The 23,119-nt window shown below is 44.5% G+C and overlaps 2 protein-coding genes across 3 annotated transcripts in view; one reads left to right on the top strand and one right to left on the bottom strand.

Moving 5' to 3' along the window:
* Positions 1 to 68: 68 nt before the first annotated feature.
* Positions 69 to 9,988, bottom strand: FBXO40 (F-box protein 40). The gene is made up of 4 exons (XM_053969799.1): positions 9,967 to 9,988; positions 9,210 to 9,295; positions 1,354 to 3,249; positions 69 to 834 (listed from the first exon to the last, which is right to left on the bottom strand). Exons 1-4 carry the CDS (start codon positions 9,986 to 9,988, stop codon positions 637 to 639), a joined length of 2,202 nt encoding a protein of 733 aa, XP_053825774.1. The 3' UTR covers positions 69 to 636.
* A 3,169-nt stretch (positions 9,989 to 13,157) lies between these two features.
* KPNA1 (karyopherin subunit alpha 1) overlaps positions 13,158 to 23,119 on the top strand; it is a 59,505-nt gene continuing 49,543 nt past the window's right edge. Inside the window, exon 1 of one of the 2 annotated variants that reach the window (XM_053972120.1) lies at positions 13,158 to 13,251. The gene's annotated coding sequence lies outside the window, so the exon portion shown is untranslated. Of the gene's footprint in view, positions 13,252 to 13,555; positions 13,613 to 23,119 lie in introns of those variants that run through there. The other variant, XM_053972122.1, reaches the window with a different exon arrangement.

The raw sequence follows: 23,119 nt of genomic DNA, 5'->3' as shown, positions 1-23,119 counted from the left end.
TTGCTTTGGTTTAGTTTGAATGCTCCCATGAACTCAGCTTTAGGCTTGCACTCAACTAGGTGTGCTTGCCTTAGTCAGGGTTCTAAATGATGGTCTGTGGCTGCGCAGTGAATTCCCAAGTTCTCACTGGAGTTCTAATTAATTCATGTAATTTTGGGGTGTCCTTTTCTTTTGCCCACGTCTCAGAGCAGGTTAGCAGTCCCTAGGTCTGCCAGGCAGGATGACATCTACTTGTGCTCCAAGAATTTGGCTTTCCAGACAAAATGAAGGTGTTTCAGATCTATTTGAGCTAAGTACATTAACTGCTCTTGCTTCTCTCAGGCACATGGTACAGGAGCAGCAGCCTACCTTCAAGGATGTAAAAATGCTGTTTTCAAATAAGATCCTCATTGCTTTCTTCAGGATGCTGTATTAAACCAGGAACAGAAAACAGAAAGCACGTGATGTTAGTAAGCAGTGGTTGAAGCTTTAACAATTTAATGCGGGGTAAAAAAATGCAGAGGTTTCAAACGCAGTTGGGGAGAAGCCAATTTTGTACGTCCAAAGGAGAGTTGGAAGCAACAATCTTTACACCTGAATCCCCAAATCTTCATCTCAGAGCCCTGAAGGGAGCATGTCAGAGGGGAAGCAAGTTGTTCACACTCTGTGCTTGAAAGTAGAGACCAAAGTCTTTCGAGTCTGCTCCCGAGATTCGCTCATGCCCGTCAGCAGCACGGGGTCTGTCCTGTGCTCCACCTGGTAGAAGGGACAATTCCTCAGGTGCTCCGACATGCTCGGGACGTCGCTGTGCTGCCAGTTGTGAACTCTGGAGAACAGGCTGCTGAACTGCCAGATCTAATGCAAGAGAGGGGACAGGAATCGGGGAGAGGAAGTTAGGATTTTAAATAGCTCTCTATGCTTACAATGGGTGTACATTACTCACTCTGGACACTGCAATGAATGTCTGATGGTGCAGGGCTGGCATAGCAAGTGAAAGTGGGGTCTGTATTGTTATGTACCTTGTACTTGCTGGTTTTGCTGCTTTAGTTATCACCTGCTGTTTTGAATGGGGATGGTAATACTTAAATATCAGGAATTCTTAGTTCTCAGTGCCTAGAAATGGTGCACGTGCAAATGGGTTACCCAAGATGAGCTTGGGTGGGGACTTTCAGAAAATGTCTAGTTACACCTTCATCCTTTTGTTAGATGTACTGCACTCTACAGCCCTGGTCCCTGACAAAAAAACCTTGTGCAAATTCACAACCTCATGAACCTTCCCCACATCTGCATGTTTATATGCAGCTTTTCTTGTCATTCCCATGTTTTATCTGAAGAGAACACATGACTCTTTTTCCCAGTGTCATAGTCACTTGCCTTTTTACGAGCTCTCCAAGAAGTACCACCATGGGAATATCTTTTTTTCTCCCAGACCAGCAGGACCATTCCCCTCTCTTGAAGAAGAGTGGCACAGATGTCCCTCATGAGCACTGACACTTGTGATAGCTGAGATAAACTGAAGCTGTCCAGGAATCCTGCAATGTACTTGAGCACTTCCACTGGGAGGCTGCTCAGCAAGTCTTTGTTTCTCCCTCTGCTATCCACTATGAAATTGCACTTGCCCGGTTCAGCAAGAAGGGTGTCCACCTCTGGCTTAATAGCAAATGTCTTGAGAGGCTTGCTGTAAATAACCTTGGCCTTAAGTCCCTCGGGGCGGAAGTGATTTTGGACAAAAGGACATCCCAAGTAGGCCAGTGGGCAGCGATGCTGGAACCATCTGTCCAGGCATGACTGGATATCAGCGTGCACGTTTTTGAAGTGGAATGGGAACTCATCCCTCCTAAAGAAATGACTGCAAGTGAATGTGAAAGCTGAACTGCTTTTATTGTGTCTTCTGGTTACACATTCAGTGTAGAGCTCCATGTGCAGTTCTGGTGGGCTGTTTTCATCCAGAATATCTGCTAGAACTGCGCTGGAGGAGAAGGGCTCCAAAGGAAAGCTGTATGTCTGTGTTGCAAAATCCACAAAGAGTCCATCGATACCTCTTGCTTCAGAGATCTCATGGCCTTTCAGCTCTTTTTCCAGAGCACACAGCAGTGTGGCTTCAACTATATTTGTCTTAGGTAGTTCTTCTATGTTTATTCCCAATTCTGAGGTATCCACTGACTTGTCTGAAGTTGGCATCTTGTGGCCCAGTGCATCTCCTAGTCGTGCTCTTTTGCCACAGTAACTAACTGGCACTTTGAAGGTGTAGACAGTCTTCACCTCCTGGGCTTCCAAGTTCCCATAGACAAAGTCCTTTTCTCTGGGAGTGCAAGCAGCCATCTGGCCGAAGCGGATGAGCATTCCCCCGTGATGTACCAGATACATGTTGTAATCCGCTACACCGACTTCCTTCTTCAGCCTCTCCAGGACCCCTTCTTGCCAGGGAGCCAGTCCATTCAGTTCTCTACTCGGTGTTACTTGTTCAGACTTTTGGCCCTTTCCCTCTTCTGCACCATCAGGTCCTTCCTTTGCCTTCTCTGTGGAGCTGGCAGCACGAGAGGCTGATGCTGTTTTCTTGGAAGCCTCCTCTGTCTTTTGTCCTGTGCTGGTTGCTGAGCCTGTTACCTGGCAAGCCAGAAGCTCTTTGCTGAAAATGTTCTCCCATGTTTTGTAACTCCCCAGATCCATTCCCTCTTTGTCCTTTGCCAAATCTTCCCGCTCACGTTGGCTGAGCTCAGACTGGTCATTGCCCTCTTGGGAACCACAGGCAGCTCCTCCCACAGCACCTGCTTCCCCACCCATGGCTTGATCCATTAGTTCTTCCGGTTCATCCTTTTTCCTCCACTCTGGAAATAATTCAGCTATTTTCAAAGCCCTGAAAAGTATCTTCTGGTCTCTGAGTGCCAAAGCTGTGTCCAGACATTCTTCATTCAAGGTCTCTTTCATAATATTCTTGTGCAGCGTTGTGTCTGAATCCACGTTTGGCCAGCGGTTCCACTCCATGGAGCAGCAGACAACACTGGCTGGACAGACCTGGAGGTGCTTCCCCAGCTTAAAGCGGGCCATGGAGAAAGGGCAGCCATAGGCTGAGTTGAGGCAGGACACCTGCTCTAAGGGGCAGAGCAATTTGTGCTCCTCCTCCTTGCACATGTGGAAGGTGGCCCCGCAGTGGAGGTGGCAGCTGATCACCATGCAGGACACGGAGATCTCAATGGGTGTGCGGCAGTGCCGGCTGAAACATCGCTCACAGTGCCTGTGTTGCCCAGGGGGAGCTTTCTGGGCCCGGTGCTGTGTGTGGCAAAGACAAGAAGACAAGAGTTATTGTCCGAAGGAACGAGGATGGCCACAGACCCTCCGCGCCCATAGCTGGTTTCCACACATGAGGTGTTAACATGCTCTTCTGGTGGGAATGAGGCTGTGAGAAAGTGACTGCCAGCTCCATAGAGTCACATATCATCTCTGATCCCCACGGTACAGCGTGGCCTGGTACCAGCACAGATACAGACAAGGTCTTTACTCCTTAGCTCAGGCAGCCAGGGTATGAACTGTTTTCTGTCCCAATATTTCACCAGGCTGCTGAAATCAAGACTGCTAGGGGCACAGTGAAGGAGCATCCCACTTCCTCAACAATGAGTAGGAAAAATGACATTCCTTTTTCCTCTCTAGATTTGGCCTAGGCCTCTTCTCATCTCCCTACAAAGACATAAATGTTGCACAATGAACCTCCCTTTGCTCTACCCCACCAAGGTCAAGAGTGAGGATTATTTTCAGGATGATTCCAGTGTGGAAAACAGCCTGGGTAAGAGCTAGTTTCCTTGGACTTCTTTACTCTGCTTACCTAATTTACCCTTACACTCCAGTTGTTGGCTTACAGAACTAGAGGCTGCTCAGTCATGACTTGGAGCTACTTCCCTGGATACCTTCAACTGGTATCAGTAACTTGGCCCATAGAAGACCTGCTGCAAGTAGAAACCTCCCAGCTTTTGACTTCTTGCTCCTTACTATAGGAGCTGCATTCCAGCCTGGTTCTGGAATCGCTGTCAATCTTTGTCAAAAGAAAAAAGCTAATGAAAAGGAGGAATTCGAGTTCTGTTTTCAAATAGGACCCAGGTTGCTTTTCTTTTTTTATGTGAAAATAGGAAAAAAATTTTGACTAATCTTCCCCCCCCCCACATTTCATTCAGTAAGAACTACCATAGGCCCAATAGACTCTCACTTGGCCCTGAGAAAAGACAGGCATTGGTAGCAAAATAATTTAGACTTTGTATTATTTTTCCTAGGGTTAAAGAAAACAACTTAAAGAAAAGTACTGTTTACCAGATGTACTTTCTTTTGCAAAGCCAGGGTTAAGTGACCTAGCCCTGGGGAGAGGTGTGCTGCAGAGGAAGTGGGCTCAGGCTCTATGTAAAGAACTTCCTCTCTCTTTCTTGAAGGTGTTCTCTTGACTTTGTGTCTTTCACACTTTTACACCTTGGCAGTGGAAGTCATGAACAACACCGGAGAAGGAAAAATGTCTGGGAAAGGCAATGCTTGTGTGTCTCTACACAAAATACCAACACTGATATTTGAAAATTTGATGTGCGTTAATTGCTCAACACAACTTTGTTCCATCTTTTGCAATTTCCAGTGCTGATCAATACCTGCTTACCCTCCTAATGAATCAACCCTATTCCTTCTTGGCCCTGCAGAGTAAAGGAACACACACCTTTTGTGGTCCCTTTACTCAGAGACAAACTTGCACTCTCAAGTATAAGGTACCATCACCTTTGCAGGGAAAGAGCTCAAGACAGCAATGCAGAAAGTAAAACGTTGTGACTTCCCATTATAACATCCCCTCCTTGCCTTAGGAAACACTGGCTTCTGCACAGAGGTGACACCAGGGTGCTGGCCAGGGTGGCCTCAGCCACACCAAGCCCTTAAATACATGTGGTTTGCGGTGGCACCTGTCCTGCTTTAGGCTGTCTAGTTACATCTACTTTTATGCAGCTCAGAGAAGCAGGAGATACAGATGGATTTATTTCACACTGGCAGCATCCTTGCTGCTCTCATTCTTGTAGCATTTTGCTGCAAATATAATCTCTAAAAATAGTCCCAGCCATGACTTGCATAAGGTCAGAGGAAGGCTGGGTACATTACACTGCAATAAAAACATGACTGGGGGAACAATACTTTCCACTGCAAAAGTAACAACTGGGGAGAAATAGTTGACAAAAACACCCCTACATTAGAGGCATAGGCCTTATTGTTCTCCAAAACACAGAAAGGACTGATGGCAAAGTTTCTGGAGAGAAGCCTGCTTTCACATTGTTGTATGCTGAAATAAACCCTGTCCAAATCATGTGTAGAGAAAGAAAATACATGCTTTGTTTATGAAAAGTGACCATATCACAGCATTCAGATGCAGAATCAGTCTTCCTTGTTATTCAGGCATTTTTTAGTTTAGTTTATCTCATCTCTAACTTGTATATGCTGTTCTTTTTAGACAAAAGATATCTATTCCTCTCTTCTCATTGTCAAATCTGTGAACATAGAGGACAGGAAGAAGGGACAGAGATTTTCTTTCTGATATTTATCAGGGTTTGAATGCTTCTTCTATTCTGACATGCCAGTAATCAGGAGCTCTGTATTTTAATTGATAATTTAGTTGGCTGTAGATAAGTTGATGGCATTATTGCAAGTACACAAACTGTAAACTCAAAAGTCTCAGCAGAAAGTTTACAAATTTTGCCTCAGTATGTCTGATACATAACATCCAGAGGTAGGTGACACACAGATAAATCAGGTGACAAAACATTTCTCTAAACTTGTACACTTCTTGATTCCATGCAACTTGCAAAATTTCTCAAAGTCTGGGTTAGAAAGAAAAAAACCAAACAAACCAGAAAATTATTACTTCAATCATGTTCAAACTACTGTGTAAGGAAAGAATGCACATTACAGTCCATAGTCTGTCCACTTTGGTAAATATTTTTAGACCATCATGACAGCAAATCAAGTAAGGTTTAAAAATATACAGCTGCTATTTTAACTGCAGTTATGTCTCTGTCTGGAGTGGGCTTGTTCAGTGATAATAAGTTACAGTTTATAAACAAATTAAATTTTTTTTTTCAGGAGACATATATTTAATTAATTTGCAGTAAATGAGCCAAAATAATACAAGTATTTTCTCATTTGGCATGTGACTGACCATTTGACATACTAAGGTCATACAGTGTACCTGAGTTCTTTGCACAGAATCAAGGGATACCTCCCAGTTTGAAGAAACGTCAAAAAGGGCCACCAGAAACCCAGATAATGACCCTAAAGAGTGCCTCTGAGATGAAATTGCAAATGAACATAAAACAATCTTTCTAAATTTTACAACATGATAACAAGCTCCTAAAAAAATCTCATGAAAGTTCACATCCAAATGCTGGAGCCAAGAATGCTGAAGTTATATATAAAGTTACAACAGAAGGAATGTGAATACTTTTGGTGAAGTGTATAGGGCAGATAGGCAATGTTCTCTATTTCTTTTAACCCTTGTTACCTAGTATATAGTGTTTATCTCATCTTTATCATACTGAAATCTTGAGGGGAATAGTTATTAATTTTCTTACAATAAAAGAATTTTCATGTCAGTATATTTACTATCTTAGATCTGATCGTGTTCACAATAATTAATTTATCTTTGCAATACTAGAGGAGCACTTGTGGTTGAAAAATACTATTGCTTCTATTTGGCGGATGTAAAATTTAAGTTTAGAAAGATGAAAATACATAGAATTAAATATGGTATTTTATACAAATATGTAAATGCCAAGCAAAAATGCCAAGCATAGAGATGCTCAGGTTTATGTTTCACTTGCAGTTGCATGCCTCTTGCACAAAAATTTTGGCAGAGCCAGCTGTAGAATCACATTATCTAGGACACCAAGTAAGTCTTCTTTAACTAGTTATTTTCTTTTCCCTTCATGCACTGCTCTTCCTCAATCACTACTTGCTTAAGAACCTTGTCAAGAAATCAAGCTTGGGTCTCCTTTTGCTAAATAGATATTTTTATTTCTTAGAGGTGAGGACAAAATCACTATGCCATAGGAAACCATACTGTACTGCATTTGTACATGAATCCCAGGAGCCCAAGTTTTCTTAAGACCTCTCCTTAGACACAAAATAAAAAGCAAATCCAAAAATGCCACCACCTGGAATTGTGGGGACCTCTAAATAAGTCGAACTCCACACCTCAACACCCACAACAGGGTCACCTACAGCTTGAGTGACCCCCTTGGCACTCACCACAGTGGGTCACTGTCCTTCATGGCATTCCTGCTCTGCAGTTGCCAGTCAGACTGACCTTGTACATACAAGTTCCCAGCCAAGCTTTAGATGAGGCAGGGAGTGAGTATGGTATGGCTCAGAGCAGGTGGAAAAGGAGAATTAAAGGTGTAGATGAAATCTTCCTCAATAATACTCATAGTGAGCATAAACAAGACCTACTTTTGAAGTTACCTTGAACAAGTTCACATGGATTTTACAGGGGCCCTTTGATTCCAGGGCAATCCTAGTGAACTTCAAATCCTTAGCATAAGACATGAGGAGGAGTAAGATTTTCTGTGAAACAACTGACTTGCTGGATAAGCCCAACAATGGAAGGATGAAGCTGTGACAATTAGGGAGCTACTGCCTGTATTTCCTACCTGGAGATCATCTGGATGAGGCTGTGGTGTTTCATGGCAATAACCACTATTTCAGAGTTACTGAACAGGTTGGAATTGCTTTATACTGAAAAAATAAATCCATTGTATAGTTCATCAGTTGGGCAAGGACTTCAATCCATGCTCCTTGCCTTTCTTCCAGAGCATGCCTGTTGCTCAGGTTCTCAGAACAGCACATCATCTCCCTACACCTGACATGCAGGACCATGGAGATCAAGAGAAGCTGTTGCACCATCAGGCCTCCCCCTTGCCTGGAAAATCTGTTCTGCACACAGGCAGTAAAGTTGCACCAAAATTTGCCTGTGCAATTTCTATCTGATGAAATGCACTAAAGCTGTTACAGGAGGAGCAGGGAGACTCCAGAGCAGTTAGGCACAGGTAACACAGGGCACTGCTGGTGGGAACCTTGTACTGCACTCCCCACTAAAAGACCTGGATCAGCAATGTTTCTTGCTCCTCCCTACCTGGTGCAATGTAGCCATAGCTCATCTGAGAGAAACCCACCCAAAAATTCCAGGTGCTGAAATGGTCCCCTGGGCTGGTGGCATAGTGCAGGATAGCTCAGCATCAGCATCATGTGCTGGGCATGTTGAGGAGTCCCGTGGGAGACAGGCAGATCAGCAGGCTGTTTCATGGAGCTGCTCTGCTGCTCCTCAGACATGTCAGGGGTCCCTGTGCTGTCCTTGGTAGACACAGTCAAGCAAACTTTCACTTTGCATTGGTAGCTAGGAAATGGGTTTGGTCTTGGTTTGAGTTCAACAAGTGCTTTAAAAGGATGGGTCCAGTTTCACTGCAATTTGAGGGGAAAAAAAGGGAGGGTAATGGTCCAAACCATGGTTTTTTTTCTCTTTGGGCTCAGGTTCTATTTTATGCTCCAGTAACAGTCTCATTAACATACTTTTCTGAAAGGTGCCCAGTGTAAAGAATCTCAGAGCTATTGGTTAAGATCTAAGTCATAAAATAAAAATAAAAGAGATTAATGAATAAAAATTGCTAAGCAGTCACAAGACTAAATGGTACTATAGTACCATTAACTCTTGTAATTCGTACTTCATCATTCATTCAGTCTAGATTGCAAACATAAAGTTTGCAGTCTCAATCTACAAAACTCATTTTAAGTATAAGCACTTTTGTCATGAGATTGCTCTTGCCTTTCCTCTGACCCTTACTGTATCTCCTTGTCTTCTCTGAGTTTCCCTAAAATAACAGAAATTGAATTTTTGATTTATCATCTGATCTGCTGATGAAGCTCCCATCTTACAATCAGCATCTTAGTTTTTCTTAAATTCTGAAAACAGTGCTGCAAACTACAGCTAATTCACTGAATATATTATGGAGGGGTTTTTTTTAGAGTAGTATGTCACAGAAGTGCTCACAGTTACCAGCTGCCTCTGTTTTAGAGTGTCATTTAAGACATCTCATGATTATTCTATTTCATCTTAATTACTAAAGTTGTTTTGAAGATGTCTTGATTTTCATAGCTTGCTACAGTAACCATTACATTGCATCAAGGTTTGTCCAATAAAACCTCCAACTCTATTTACAAAGCCTTACCTTGATCATAGAGTCCCTGTGCACGTACCAAACACTTCTCTCCTGGTTGTGCTCAGCTGGGCTGAAGTGAGGTGGGTGGGGGAGAACTGCACGCAAAGAAAGAAGAGAATAGAAGGACACGGAGCAAGCCCAGGCAGAAACATCAAGTAGTTTTGGGATGTTAAAAATAAAACCTGTGCATGTGACCATGTAGCTCAGCTTACAGAGCTGTCTCTTCCACTGTATTTGTTAACTCTGTCACTCCTGGAGTGATACTTCACAGACAAGTGGAGAGGCAGAACCGATAGTACTCCGTGCCCCCTGCATAAGAGGAAAAGATCGAACCCCTTCCCCAGCCCTGTATCAGCTCCCTGCTGCTCTCTGATGGAGGTCTGCCCTTTACAACTTAACTCCCCTTGGTGCCCACACCAGTTTGTGGCTTCTGCAGTTGGAATTGTCACCCAGTTCCCATTGTCACTGGACACAGCAGCTGGCACAGACAGCAATGGTGGTTTTCTGATCTGTCCAGGCAGGGTGGACATAAGGAGAGGAGAGTGGGAATGGCCCAGACTTGAGCATCTGGGCAAAGGTGCCTGCCCTCCTCCTGGGGACCCCCAGGAGACTCCCAAGCTTCAATCCCTCCACTACACAGTGAAAAGGTCCCACCAGCCACCAAGAGTAAGCCTGAGGGTACAGCTCCCAGCACTACCCTTCCTCAGCCAAACCTGGGGAAGCAAAGGAGAGCAGTCATGTTTTACTGCAGGCACCGACCCATTACAGCATTTCACGGTGACTTCCATGGTGAGCACTTCATACTGATGGTAAGTGTGGACAGGTCGTCCATGCCAGTGAGGTTCAGGGTTTCAGATGGGGCAGGACCTGCTTCTCCCCGGTGGGTGCTCACTCCATCTGGCTTGTGAGTCTGCTGCTGTTTGCTGCCACTTCTCACCGCCTCAGAAACACAGAACAACCCTTTTGGCTGTGGTGGCCTTGAGATCCTAAATCATGATGAACTTGATACTTTGCCTTATCTTTCTCTTTCCCTATCTGTGAGTCCCCAGTGACTCTCATGGCTTGAAACATTGCAGGCAACTGTTTTCATTTTTAGGGCTGAACAAAATGTCAGTGGGTGACAACCAAGGCTTGCTGGTGCCAATTGCAACTTAGTAGAGCTAAATATGGTCAGCAGTCTGGCTCCGTGGCCTTTTTTAGAAAGGGCTGTATTATCGTGATACCATTTTCTGGCATCCCATTGCACTGGGGAAAACAAGAGCCAGGGGTATTTTGCCTAAACTCAAATTTAACCCAATCACAGCATGATGGCTGATCTGTTTACTCTGTCCACTTCCACTCTTCCTCTCCCAGCTCAGGGTCATTTGTCAGCCTTCAATGTTGTTGTCATCTTTTCAGGCTGTGCTTAAAAACATGCTGAGGGTGTGCCTTGTTTTTTTTTTTTTTTTTGCATGAAGAAAAATTCTGCTCAAAATTGTGTATTGGTTTAAGAGAAAATTCCCTCCAGCTGAATTAACTCAGATTACAAAAACACTCAAAGCTTCAGAAATTGTTATTAATGAAGCTACCTTCTGTCTTAATTTTACCAGCACCTGATATCAGCCTGATCTCAGATATCTGTGCTTTCAGACAGCTGGAACTCTGGTGGTGCTTTTTGCTGTTTCTATGCCTTACTCTGTGATCACACAGACCCAGACAGCCTGGACCTGCCTCCCTCCCTCTCCCTCCCTCTCTCTCCCTCTCTCTCTGGTAGGCTGCCTCACAGCCTCACCCCACACAAGGCCTCAAGTTTTGCAAATCCTTGCCTGCAGGTGATAGCTGTGATCCAAAAAGGTGTCATCTGTGGTGGCTGTTAAGGCAGGTTATCACAAGACATGCTGAATGAACATAGTTCACCATGCCTGAAAATATGTACTTGGTGGGGAGAAAGGAGCAGAAGAGCAGAGACACAGGAAACAAGAATTCATCCTTGTACCTGCATTGTGTTAGCTCAGTTGCACCTGAAACCAGACTTTCATCAAAACCAGGAGAACCTGAAGGTCTCTGCTGCCACCCATAATTGTGCTAATTTGATTCAAGGTATATCAGGAATGCCAACCAATACTGTAACCGGACCTCCTGCTGCATTACAGACGTGCTTAGGTAGGGTGCAAGAAATGTGAAATCCCTGAAAGAAAAATTGAACTTTTTTTTTTTTTTTTTTTTTTTTTTTTTTTTGTGCAAATGCTTTGGGAGAAAGCTGTTGCCTGTCTGCTTTAATCTATCTTATTCAATAGGCAGAAATGCTGTTCTTCTATATGAAGCCCTGTGAAATATACCAATGTGTGTATGTACACAAATATATGTATCTATTGATGTGGCAAAATTGTCTGAGATCTGGTAGCCTGAGAGAGGTGAGGCTGCTGCAGCCCCATGCCCATGTCCAAGCAATAGCCAGACAGAGTTTGTATTTCCAATAGGCACACACACAAATTCTCATATGCACCAATTGAGAAAATTCACATGGACATAGATTTACACATCCATCCACACAGAGCACTCCCACACAGCACTGGCAGCCTCATCCCACACTCTGCTCCAGCTGAGCAGGACAAAGGTGCACTAGTGAGCTTCTGTGTCCATCTGTGTATTTACAGAAGTATTTACACATGTGTACAGTGTGTCTCCTTCCAGCAGCTGGCCTCAGGCAGTGCCCAGGAGCTGCCCCTCAATCCCAACCTCTCCAGCCCCCAGCAGCCAGCTCCCCGTGGTGCTCTGACCACGAGTTCCTCATGCAGGGCAAAGTGCAAAAGGAGTTTAATGAGAAGGCCTGACAGGCTGCGCTGATCAGGTGCAGGACATGGACAAATCATCACAAACCATTTACACAGGACTGGCCCTTTTTATTCCTGTGTGCTATATTTGTTTCTCTATGTGACCTAGGTCACCCCTGGCTCCTGCCCTAACCACTCCCTAATGAGTCCCGTGCAATCCCCAAATGCTCTTCCCCTGCATCTCATCCTGTGTCCCACACCCCTGAAGACAGCTACACCCCCAATCCTAAAGGTGCTCTGGGGCTGAGGCTCCCCTGGGGCGGCACTGGACAGGGTGTTCCTTTCTCTGAGTCCTTAATTTGGGTTCCCACCTGCCCCTGTGCCCCTGGAAATGTGCCTTTATTGGGCTGATGGCTCCTGGGACGGGCCTGGAAGCAGCCTGGCGGGTGCTGCTTGGGCTCCCCCTCCTGCCATCGTCACCCTGTGCTCCTCTGTGGGTGTGCAGGCCCGCTTGTGCCACACAATCTAATGTACATGTCTGTCGCATCATACACCGTGGCTGACCAGCAACCTCTCCGGCCCGCGGCCGCCGCGGCATCGCCCGTGGCACAGCGAAATGGCTCCGCTGCTTGCCGCACCCGCAGTGACGCGGTCTGCGGTGACATCGAGGCCACCGCTAGGGGACCTGCATTAATTAAAGTGGAAACATCAGCCCGCTGCGTTATCCTGGGCCGTAACAGCCCCGCGAGCATCCCTGCCCCTTTCAGCACTTCCCGGCACGGAGCTCCCTGGCGGCGGCGCTGGCGGGCGGCGCGTTGGGGCCTAACACCGCCGTGACAAGGGCGGCTGCTGCGCCATCGCCACCACCGCCTCGGTGTCCCGGCACGCGACCCCACCAGCCGGCCGCCGCCGCCCCTCAGGCGGGAAAGGGACGCGGCACCTTCTCCCCGCGCCCCAAACCCTCCCAGGCGCGGCGCCGCCGCCCGTCGCACTACAACTCCCGGCGTGCCCCGTGCGGGAGAGGCGCGCCCGCGCGGGGGCGCGCTCTGCTTGCCGGGAGCCGTAGTCTTTCCTTCGGGGCCGCGCCGTCCTGAGGAGGGCGCCGCCGCCGCCGGCCGGTCTCGCCGGAAGGGCTCTCCCTCCCAGAGGGCGCCGCGGCGCGCCGCGCGCGTGCGCAGTGCCGCCGCCAGCCAGCGCCGGGCAGGCAGGGAGGGAAGGAGGGAGACAGGGAGGGAGCGGCGCTCGCGCGCCTCGGGCCCGAGAGGAGACAGCGCGGTGCCGCGCCGGGCCGGCAGCAGGTACGGGGGCGGGGGGGAGCCCCGCTACCTCGGCCCCGGCGGAGCGAACGTGACGGCAGCCGGGCGGTGAGCGGGGCCGCGTCCCCGCGGGAGGAGGGACCGGGCGGGGATCGGCTGCCGGCGGCTCGGGTTGTGGGGGGGGGGGGGGGAGGGGAGGCCCGGGCCGGGGTTCCGCGCGCGGCGGGAGCCCTCTCGCGAACCCCCGGCCCGTGCGCGCGCGCGCGCAACAGGCGCACGGGGGCCACGCGCGGGGCGGGGCCGGGGCCGGCGCGGCGGGAGCGGCGCGCGCGTGGGCCGGGATCGGGACCGGGACCGGGACTGGGACCCGCACCTCGCGGGGGAGCTGGGAAGAGACAGGCCGGTCCTGCTCTGCCCAGGGAGAGGCTCCTCGCGGCTGGAGGGACTCTCTTGGCTTGTGCCGATGGCGGGGCCGCGCGCCGGCTTTGGAAATCACAGTGGTTGGCTGCGCGGAGTCGGACAACTCCGTGCCGCGGGGACGGCATGGCCCGGTGCTGCTGCTCCCACGGCGGGACGGGGTGCGAGCAGAGGCAGGGCGTCAGCTGGACGAGAGGACATCGTCTTAAGCTGAGCCAGGGGAGGTTTAGCTTGGACATCAGGAGGAATTTCTTCACGAGAAGCGTGGTTAAGCATTGGAATGGGCTGCCCAAGGAGATGGTGGAGTCACCGTCCCTAGAGGTGCTTGAGGAAAGACTGGACGTGGCACTTGGTGCCATGGTCTGTTTGACGTGGTGATGTTGGGTCACAGTTGGACTCGGTGATCTGAGAGGTCTTTTCCAACCTGAATGATTCCTTCGGGGAGAAGGGAAACTTTCTCCTGGATCTTCCAAACTTTTTTTTTTTTTTTTTTTCCCCTTGCAGTGTTAGTTGATTTAAAAAAGCTTTGCCATCTCCCTGCAAATATCACCCCATAGCCTCGCATTATCTCACTTACAATATTGTGTTTTTGACTGCCTGTATACGATGCCAGGTTAGCGCTGGGTGGCCGTTTCCAGCTGTCCTGTTACAGAGACTTTATATGCAACAGGAACCCGTCCCATTCTTAGCCTCTAAATCTTGTTGCCTGTAGCGCGGTCCATGTAACAATGATTTTAAGCTTTGCCTCTTGAGGGCGTTTCACGAAAATGAAACTCCGGGCTGAAAAGATACGTCATGAGCTGTGAAAATACCGGGCTGCTGTTTCTGCAGAATTCCCAAATGGTGCTGAATGGTGGTGTTTAATGGTCCCTTTATCCAAGCTGCTGTTCCTCTGTTTTTTTTTTTGTTTGCTGGCGTATTTTCTGCTCTGACTGCTTGATGTTAATGAAAGACTTCGCAAAGTTGGGATATGTCAATGAGCTCTCAAGAAATGGGATTGTAACTTTATCCTCAGAAGCTCTTTATTTTAAAGCTATTTTGTATATACCTCTGGCAGTTAGTAGTTAGAGTAGAATAATTAATGAAGCACTGTGTAAATTAATAAGTTGTATCAAGCTCATCTTTTGTGTATTTGGCCTTGTTTTTATTGTAACTTCATCGGGTTCTCCTTTCAGTGTTACCACCTGCATTGACATATGAACTAACTCATTCAAAACAAGTTTTGAAGTTTCTACTTGAACTGTGGTTGCACCTTTTAATTACCCTTTGACATACCCATAGGCATGGGGGAAATGAATCGTAGCTTGAGGCACGGTAACTCAAGATGACACATGAGGCAGAGGTTTTTCTCAGCATGGATTTTCTTGTCACAGTCTTTTAAACAGATTCAGTGATGCTTCACTTCTGAGAGATATGACTGTTTTGGGGGGCTTGGCATTCCCCCACTGAGCCCCCAACTTCAAAGCAGAGTCTTTGTTACATCCGGTCTCTTGCTCTGACACTGTACCAGGGTGTTCACCTCTTGCTGTCAGTGTGCCATGTGCTGATTTTTTCCAGTGTTGTGTTCTCTGTGTTGATGACTTCAGAGCTGGCATGCTCATGTGGTCCTCTATATTCAGCTGAGTGCTGGCTCCTGGAGAAGTCCCGGTTTAGTCCATTTGGAAAGTGAAAGGCAGCAACAGCCCATGGCAGCAGCACTGGCCCAAGTCATCACGAGAACTAAAAAGGCCTATAGTCAGTTGTGGCAGTTTCTGAAATGTTCTTTCTATAAAGTTCTAAGTGTAAATGTTTATTTAAACAGGTTATTTGGTAGTCTTATTTCAGCTTTGGTGTTTCTATACAGTGCTCTTTTCTTTCTTCCTTGCCTTTCCTTCCTTGCCTTTCCTTCCTTGCCTTTCCTTCCTTGCCTTTCCTTCCTTGCCTTTCCTTCCTTGCCTTTCCTTCCTTGCCTTTCCTTCCTTGCCTTTCCTTCCTTGCCTTTCCTTCCTTGCCTTTCCTTCCTTGCCTTTCCTTCCTTGCCTTTCCTTCCTTGCCTTTCCTTCCTTGCCTTTCCTTCCTTGCCTTTCCTTCCTTGCCTTTCCTTCCTTGCCTTTCCTTCCTTGCCTTTCCTTCCTTGCCTTTCCTTCCTTGCCTTTCCTTCCTTGCCTTTCCTTCCTTGCCTTTCCTTCCTTGCCTTTCCTTCCTTGCCTTTCCTTCCTTGCCTTTCCTTCCTTGCCTTTCCTTCCTTGCCTTTCCTTCCTTGCCTTTCCTTCCTTGCCTTTCCTTCCTTGCCTTTCCTTCCTTGCCTTTCCTTCCTTGCCTTTCCTTCCTTGCCTTTCCTTCCTTGCCTTTCCTTCCTTGCCTTTCCTTCCTTGCCTTTCCTTCCTTGCCTTTCCTTCCTTGCCTTTCCTTCCTTGCCTTTCCTTCCTTGCCTTTCCTTCCTTGCCTTTCCTTCCTTGCCTTTCCTTCCTTGCCTTTCCTTCCTTGCCTTTCCTTCCTTGCCTTTCCTTCCTTGCCTTTCCTTCCTTGCCTTTCCTTCCTTGCCTTTCCTTCCTTGCCTTTCCTTCCTTGCCTTTCCTTCCTTGCCTTTCCTTCCTTGCCTTTCCTTCCTTGCCTTTCCTTCCTTGCCTTTCCTTCCTTGCCTTTCCTTCCTTGCCTTTCCTTCCTTGCCTTTCCTTCCTTGCCTTTCCTTCCTTGCCTTTCCTTCCTTGCCTTTCCTTCCTTGCCTTTCCTTCCTTGCCTTTCCTTCCTTGCCTTTCCTTCCTTGCCTTTCCTTCCTTGCCTTTCCTTCCTTGCCTTTCCTTCCTTGCCTTTCCTTCCTTGCCTTTCCTTCCTTGCCTTTCCTTCCTTGCCTTTCCTTCCTTGCCTTTCCTTCCTTGCCTTTCCTTCCTTGCCTTTCCTTCCTTGCCTTTCCTTCCTTGCCTTTCCTTCCTTGCCTTTCCTTCCTTGCCTTTCCTTCCTTGCCTTTCCTTCCTTGCCTTTCCTTCCTTGCCTTTCCTTCCTTGCCTTTCCTTCCTTGCCTTTCCTTCCTTGCCTTTCTCTTTCTGTCGTTCTTTTACGGTCCTGTTTCTCCAGGCTTGCTTTAAAATCTTTCTGTTTGTCCCTCCACGGGGTTGTGAATTTTTTCTTCTGAAGTGTTCCACAAGTTATTGAGGGGGCTTAATTTCTATCTTTAAGTACACAAAATAAACGTGTAACTTTAAAGGCAACTAAACAAGTTCTTAAGTTGCAAAATATAAGTTTTATGGCAAGAAGGTAATGGATGTGAACTAGTGCCTCCCTGAAAAACTGAAATCAAGTTTTTCCAAAATATAGCACATAAAAAAAAAGTGTGATGTGATTTAGGGCTAGGGGCTTTAATGTTAATTTGAAACATAAGAGAAATAGAAGGGCAGCAGCAAATACTTCTGAAGTCCAAAGGGAGTAGTGAGTGAGCCTAGTAGGCTGTGAGTAAGTTAAGTAAAATAAAAGACATTAAAGGAATTTCACACTTGATGAAATATTCTGAGAGGCTGAAATATCTGTGCAGGAGGTTCTGGAGTGATGTAATGGACAAACAAGTTAGAAAGACCAGACCACCTCTTTTTGAGAGAACAAGTGGAAGCTGAACTGATAGAAAAATTACTCAGCTTCATACTAAGGGGCAAAAGCATAATGAATGTACTTGTTTAAATAATATAATAATACTAATAAAGAAATGCTGGTGTAAATTACAGGGAATAGAGACAGCATTATGATAGCAAGTCAGCTTTTTTTCTGCTCTGAAGGAAAAAGAACCCTCATCTGTTACAGTTTTTAATGTCTGTTAAGCAAGTAAGTGGATTAAACTGCTCGATGTTATTTCCAAGAATAAATGTGGAGTTTTCAAGATAGAAAATGCCAGCAGTAGAATGCAAGGCCTGTAGAAATACCAGTACCTTTAAATTATTGTGGACAAGGTAAAGGGACTCTGGAAAAACAGAAGAGGTAATTTTAAGCTAAACACTCTCAAAACCTCTACTGAATATAAAATCTGTAGATCAGTAGGACTGGAAATGATATTATGCCACCTCCTGAATGTCTTGAATTGCATTAAACATTGTGCAGACTTAATAATTCATTTTGAGGATGAAAAGTAGAGGTAGTCTAAGACAGGTGACAGTAAATTTCCTTTCACCAGAATTGATTTTAAAAGGATGTTAGTAGCAGGAAGGTATGAAGAAGTGTTAGAAAGTTGTGGTAGACTGCACATCACAGGGTCACTTCTGCTGGTCTGGTCATGTTAGACAGGAATAAATGGAGTTCAGTGACAGAAAAAATTTGGTTTGGAATAATGTGAACACTTTCTTGAAACATAATTATTGCTTTGTGTCATAAGGAGACAGATGCTAAAACTCATTGGAACTGAAAGAAATACGTCTGTTCCTGGATGTGTGTGGGGAGTTATGGACTTTGGGCTTCCAGAGTGTGACATAAGATTTAACCAGCCACCTGCTGCTGACAGCTTCCTTGTGATCCAGAGTATTTATTTTCTCTTTTTTTCTGTTTTTGTTGGTAGTTCAGAGTGCTTGTCAGGCTCAGCAGGAGGATTCATATGTTCTGTGAGATACCAACTGGTTTGACACACACATATTTTTATTTTATATGAAGTTGAGATTATATGTAAGTGATGCGCTGCTTCTAAAGCCATGAATTAAATACCCTGTGGCTAAACATCCTGAACATATCTCCAAACAAGGCTTTGTAAGCCTACCAAATTTAGTGCTAAGGTAACACTTGAAAGCAAATTCACCTGTTGAATTATGAAAATGTCATTTTGGCAAACAAGCTGCCTATTATTGGATCACAAACTGTAAGTATCTATAAGTAAAGTCCAATAATAATGCTGTGATTAACATTAAGTTGTGGTTTTTGTCTGAAGTAGGGTGAGATTGCCTCTTTAAAGACACAGGGATTCTTTGTAGAGTTTCCACATGATCCTTTCTTCAACTGCCTAAGTGTTCTTATTCTACCTTTTTTTTTGTATTGGTAATTTATCAGAAAAAATAAAAAAACCTGTCTCTGAATGTGCTGTTAGTTGGATTCAGGAGCTTTTGGTAGAAGGGGTGTTGGGTGTAAATGGGATTAGGGAGGCAGAGTGAGTGTAACTAAGCTTTGAAGTGCTTGTAGGTTTTGGCTTGATGTGGCTGATACCTCAGTGCTGTGTGACTCTTTCATTGCTGATGTCCAAAGCTAGGATGAAATCAGTAGAATTTTGACTTACTGTTATTTTGTGGGTTTGCACATGTATCTTCCATCGTGCTTAGTCACAGCAAATAATACAATTGTCGCAGGCACATTTGTCATCATGGGAAGCATGAGGTAGCTTTGCTTTTGGTGCCTTCTGATATTTCCAACCCTAAACAAAAGCTGCTTGAAACTACAAAGTCAACTTAATTATTAATTTAGTTTATTTTTAACCTAATTTGTTTTAAACTGTCAGAGATTTCTTCTTTTCATGGTGTGAAATTCTGAAAGGTGCACTCTTGTTCATTCATAAATAATGTTTAGGGCAAGTTAGGATTTTGGAAATGTTAGGGTGATTTTTTTTCTGACAAATGACTGTCAAATGTGGTTTTTCAAGCAGTCCCTCTTCTAAATATGACCTTACAGAAAACACATAATGAGTGCAGGGAGGGTGTTCTGTAATCTTGATCAAAGTACAAATGTATCTCCTTTTTAAAAGAAAAACAGATTACATTTTCATTTTGCACACAGGAATAATCACTTCTGTTGTTTCATGTGGATGGGTACATTAACGTGAGGGTTTTTTTTTAATGTTGGTATAATCCTGTGTGGCTGAATAGTTTAATTCCCCATCACTTGCTGCTTTGTGTTATGACTTGTGGGACGTTTTGGTTTCAGGTTGATTGTGGGCTGTGGGGCTATAGAAATGAAGGTGAGATTTTTTAAATTTAAACAGATTTATTGCACTGCAGTGTCTTTGAACGCAGTAAAGGAATTTTGTGTTTTCAACTCAAGTCAGAAAGTCTTAGTTAACAAATTTGAAGATGTTTTCATTTGGAATTGACCTGGCTTTGACAGTCAGTTTTTTTGCCTTCCCACTCAAATTAAAAGCTTTCTGGAACTTTGAAAACTGTATCTGCTGCCTTGTTAAGTCAAAATGGGCCTTTTAGAAATGAAACTCAAAACATCTTGTAAATATCTTCATGGTAGTAAATCTACAGTGAAGTGCTAGATCCACTGTATATAATCTTTTATTGTGCATGTCCCCTTGCTAAAACGGTTTTCCAATAAACCTTGTAAAAGCATTACTTCTTAATCTGTTCAGCAATGTTTCTTCAAAAAAGAGGAAAAAAAAGCACACAGTCATCAAACTTTTAAAAATTAGGTGTCCAGCTCTGTAGCTATCAGTGGATTTAACTAGTAAAACAGGACTGATGTGCCCGATACGTCTGAGGTAGCACCAAGTTTCAAGTAATTCTGTTTCTGTTAGTGGTTGGTCTCTTTATGCAACCAGAAATAGACTGCCTTGATTTTTTTTTTTTTTCCCTGTGTTTTTTTTTTTTAAGTGTAAAAATCAGGAGCTTGGCAAGCTGGTGTTAGCCTGCTTTTAAGTACATCTCTTAAAAAGTAGATACTTTTTTTGTAAGGACAGAAGATCTTTCTGAATGTTACCTGGACATAAAATCAATGTACACTTCAAGATCAGTACTTTTGCAGAAATGCCTTTGATGTGGTAGTTGTTTGTCTTTATTTTAGCCAACTTTTCAGCCTTTTTTGTGTTTGTTTGTGAGAAAGGATGAAGTGTTGAAGTGTGATGATGTGACATCCCTGCAGATTTGACGGAGGTGTCTCAACATTGTTCAGATAGCACACAATGTATTCCCCCCTCCTTTTTTTTTTGCCTTTGAGCAATATTAAAGTTTGTAATTTGTCTGTAATATCACATTCCATGTTGTGCAATGTTGTTTGTCTTTTAGGTCTTGTATTATTTTAAGGTTATTCTTATTTTTAAACAAGAACTAGTGCAACTTGCCAAGTGGTCTAGAGCTAGAACATGCCAAATTAGCCATAGGTTAGGTGGATTAGTACTTGTTTTGCTATTTCACATGGTTATAAAAGTGCTAGAACAGAAACAATTGTGAATTAAGGCTTACCACTGGGCAGGGAAAAGCCCTAAGAGGACTAGGAAGCCTGCAAAATAAAGCAGATTTGAAAGATATGGAAATGGGCAGCAGTTCCACTTCTTAATTCCAGTTTTTAACAGAAAGTCTCTTAAAGTCTGAACCCTGTTTCAAGGCTATACATTCTATTCATGTTTGACTACCATTCTTATGTTACATTTGAAGCTCCTTTAATCTTCTGGCCTTCTGGATAGCAGACGGTGATGGTTCCTTTTCTTCTCCATTGTTCTTGTATGCTGGTTGCCCTAGGAGTGTGGATCCCTGCTGCTCGGCTGTTGCAGCTTTCATTAACCACAGAAAATGAAATTCACAGGATTGTTTTGTTTCCTTGTTAGGGCTGGAGTTAAACTTACTCTACAGGTCTTTACGGATGCTGTAACCGCTGATTTTATAGTGACTGTGAGATGTGTTTCCCAATCCTCTTTTACAGCTAAAGAGAGGTAGGCAGAAATCTGGGAAATTGGCTGTGCTTTGCTTGAACAATAGCTTTTTGTAGTTGAGATGATTAAATATCCTTTCCTGTAGATGTCCTGAGCTTTACAAGAGTCTGAGGACAGAGAGAAAGTAAAACCCCTGTCTCTCAGATGATATGGGTGCTCCTTCTGATGGGCATACCCACAGACCCCTATAAGCCAGTATGGTTTGTCAAATAGTTTTTCATTAGAAGGTGGTACAACCTCATCATAGTGTTTATCTGGCTGAGCTGGCTTTTGAAAAACAGGAGACAGCAGTGAAGAGAGAAGTCAATCTGTTGATTTCCTTTATTTTTCTTTTTTTTCTCAGATAACACTGTCAACAGTATAGAGACTTGGTGGATGTGTTTTCATCTCTGTAGGATGATGCCAAATGTAGGATTTTGCTCTAGAAGTTTTTCCAGGGAAATAGCATTAATCCCAGGTGATATTTTTATCATTCTGTGCCCTGTATTATTCGTGGTTTTATTAGGAAGGGTTTTTGTCTGTCCTCTCCAATAAAGCTGACCATTTACTTCCCCAAGATTTAAATACTTCTGTTAGCATCTTGACTCGTTGCCTGTGAATTACCAAAAAGCAAATCAGAAGGACTTTCCAAAATCTACACTTCATTGGGAAAAAAATCCAGATACATTTGTGGCCAAAATACTGATTTTTTTTTTTTTTTTTTGAGATTGTGTTGCTGAGAGCAATGAATGACCAAGTGTTGCTTTCAGGTTGGCTTTTTCAATTGGATAGGTTTTCTAGTCTCACACTGAAGAGTGTCAGAAGGTGATGTATCCTGTAACCAGAGCTCAATGAATTGCTCAAACATCTGTCCAGGCTGTGCTGTAGGTATTTGGCTTGATGTCAAGAAGTGTGATTGTGAGGAAACTTCATCTCTAGGACATGTAGAATCTCGTGGCAGAGCCAGTAAACAAACTACAGTCTCCTTGGAAGTAAAGCTTTTGTGCATTTCTTCCTTTGAATAATTCCAGCTTCTTTCACTGCTTGACAGTGCCATTTCTAACACGAGTTGTCCTTTCAGGACTGGTGGTGCCTCTTGTATCTTTTCTGTGTCTCTCTCGCAGCAGTCTAAAGGAGAGACAGACAGCAGTGTGACAGCACAGCAGAACTCCCAAGTCTGCCTCCAGTGACTCCTTCCTATCTCCTTCTCAGATAGGAAATGTACGCTCATAGAATGGCAAATCACGGGTATTTTGATAATTTTTTTATCACGCTGTTTCTCTTCAAACTCCTATTCTGCCTTAATTTTCAAGTCTTCCCCTTCTGACCTATTCCCATTGTGAGGTAGAATGTCACATACAGATCTACACTTCTGAAACACTTTTTTTTTTTTTTTCCACATTTTTTCATATTCTTGCCCCTATTTCCAAAGAAGGAAAGTCTGTCTCTAGTAGTCCTTAATATCAGGATTTGGTAATCTTATTTTCATTATGTATACATGGTACATATATGCTATTACATTAATAAAAAATATGGAATTTATACATATATATAATTATACAGTTCTTGATTTATAAGGGCTTTATTTTTACATCTTGGTACCTCTGACATGTGGAATATCCAAGAGTATTAGTCACAAGGTTTTTCTTCTGGCAAAGCCCTTAAGTCTAGTGACAGTGATAGCTGATTTAAGAAGGCAGGGAGTTAATTTTTATTCCTATCTAGCTGATTGCTTGGGACAAGGTAGGTCATGGCAGTAAGTGACTCTGTATTTCCCAGTGCTTCAGAGTTTCTTTGACTTGGTGAGCAAGGAGAAATGCAGAACTTCTTATTTCCCTAAAGACGTGTACATTCAGTACAATTCTTGTCTTAATCAGCAAAAAAATTTGGGATCATGTTTGCCCTATGGAAGTGCAGACATCCAGGAAT

This window comes from Vidua macroura, chromosome 2, assembly GCF_024509145.1.
Source record: "Vidua macroura isolate BioBank_ID:100142 chromosome 2, ASM2450914v1, whole genome shotgun sequence".
Lineage (NCBI taxonomy): Eukaryota > Metazoa > Chordata > Aves > Passeriformes > Viduidae > Vidua > Vidua macroura.
The sequence above is the reverse complement of the archived record's forward strand: the minus strand, read 5'-3'. Positions and strand labels throughout refer to the sequence as shown.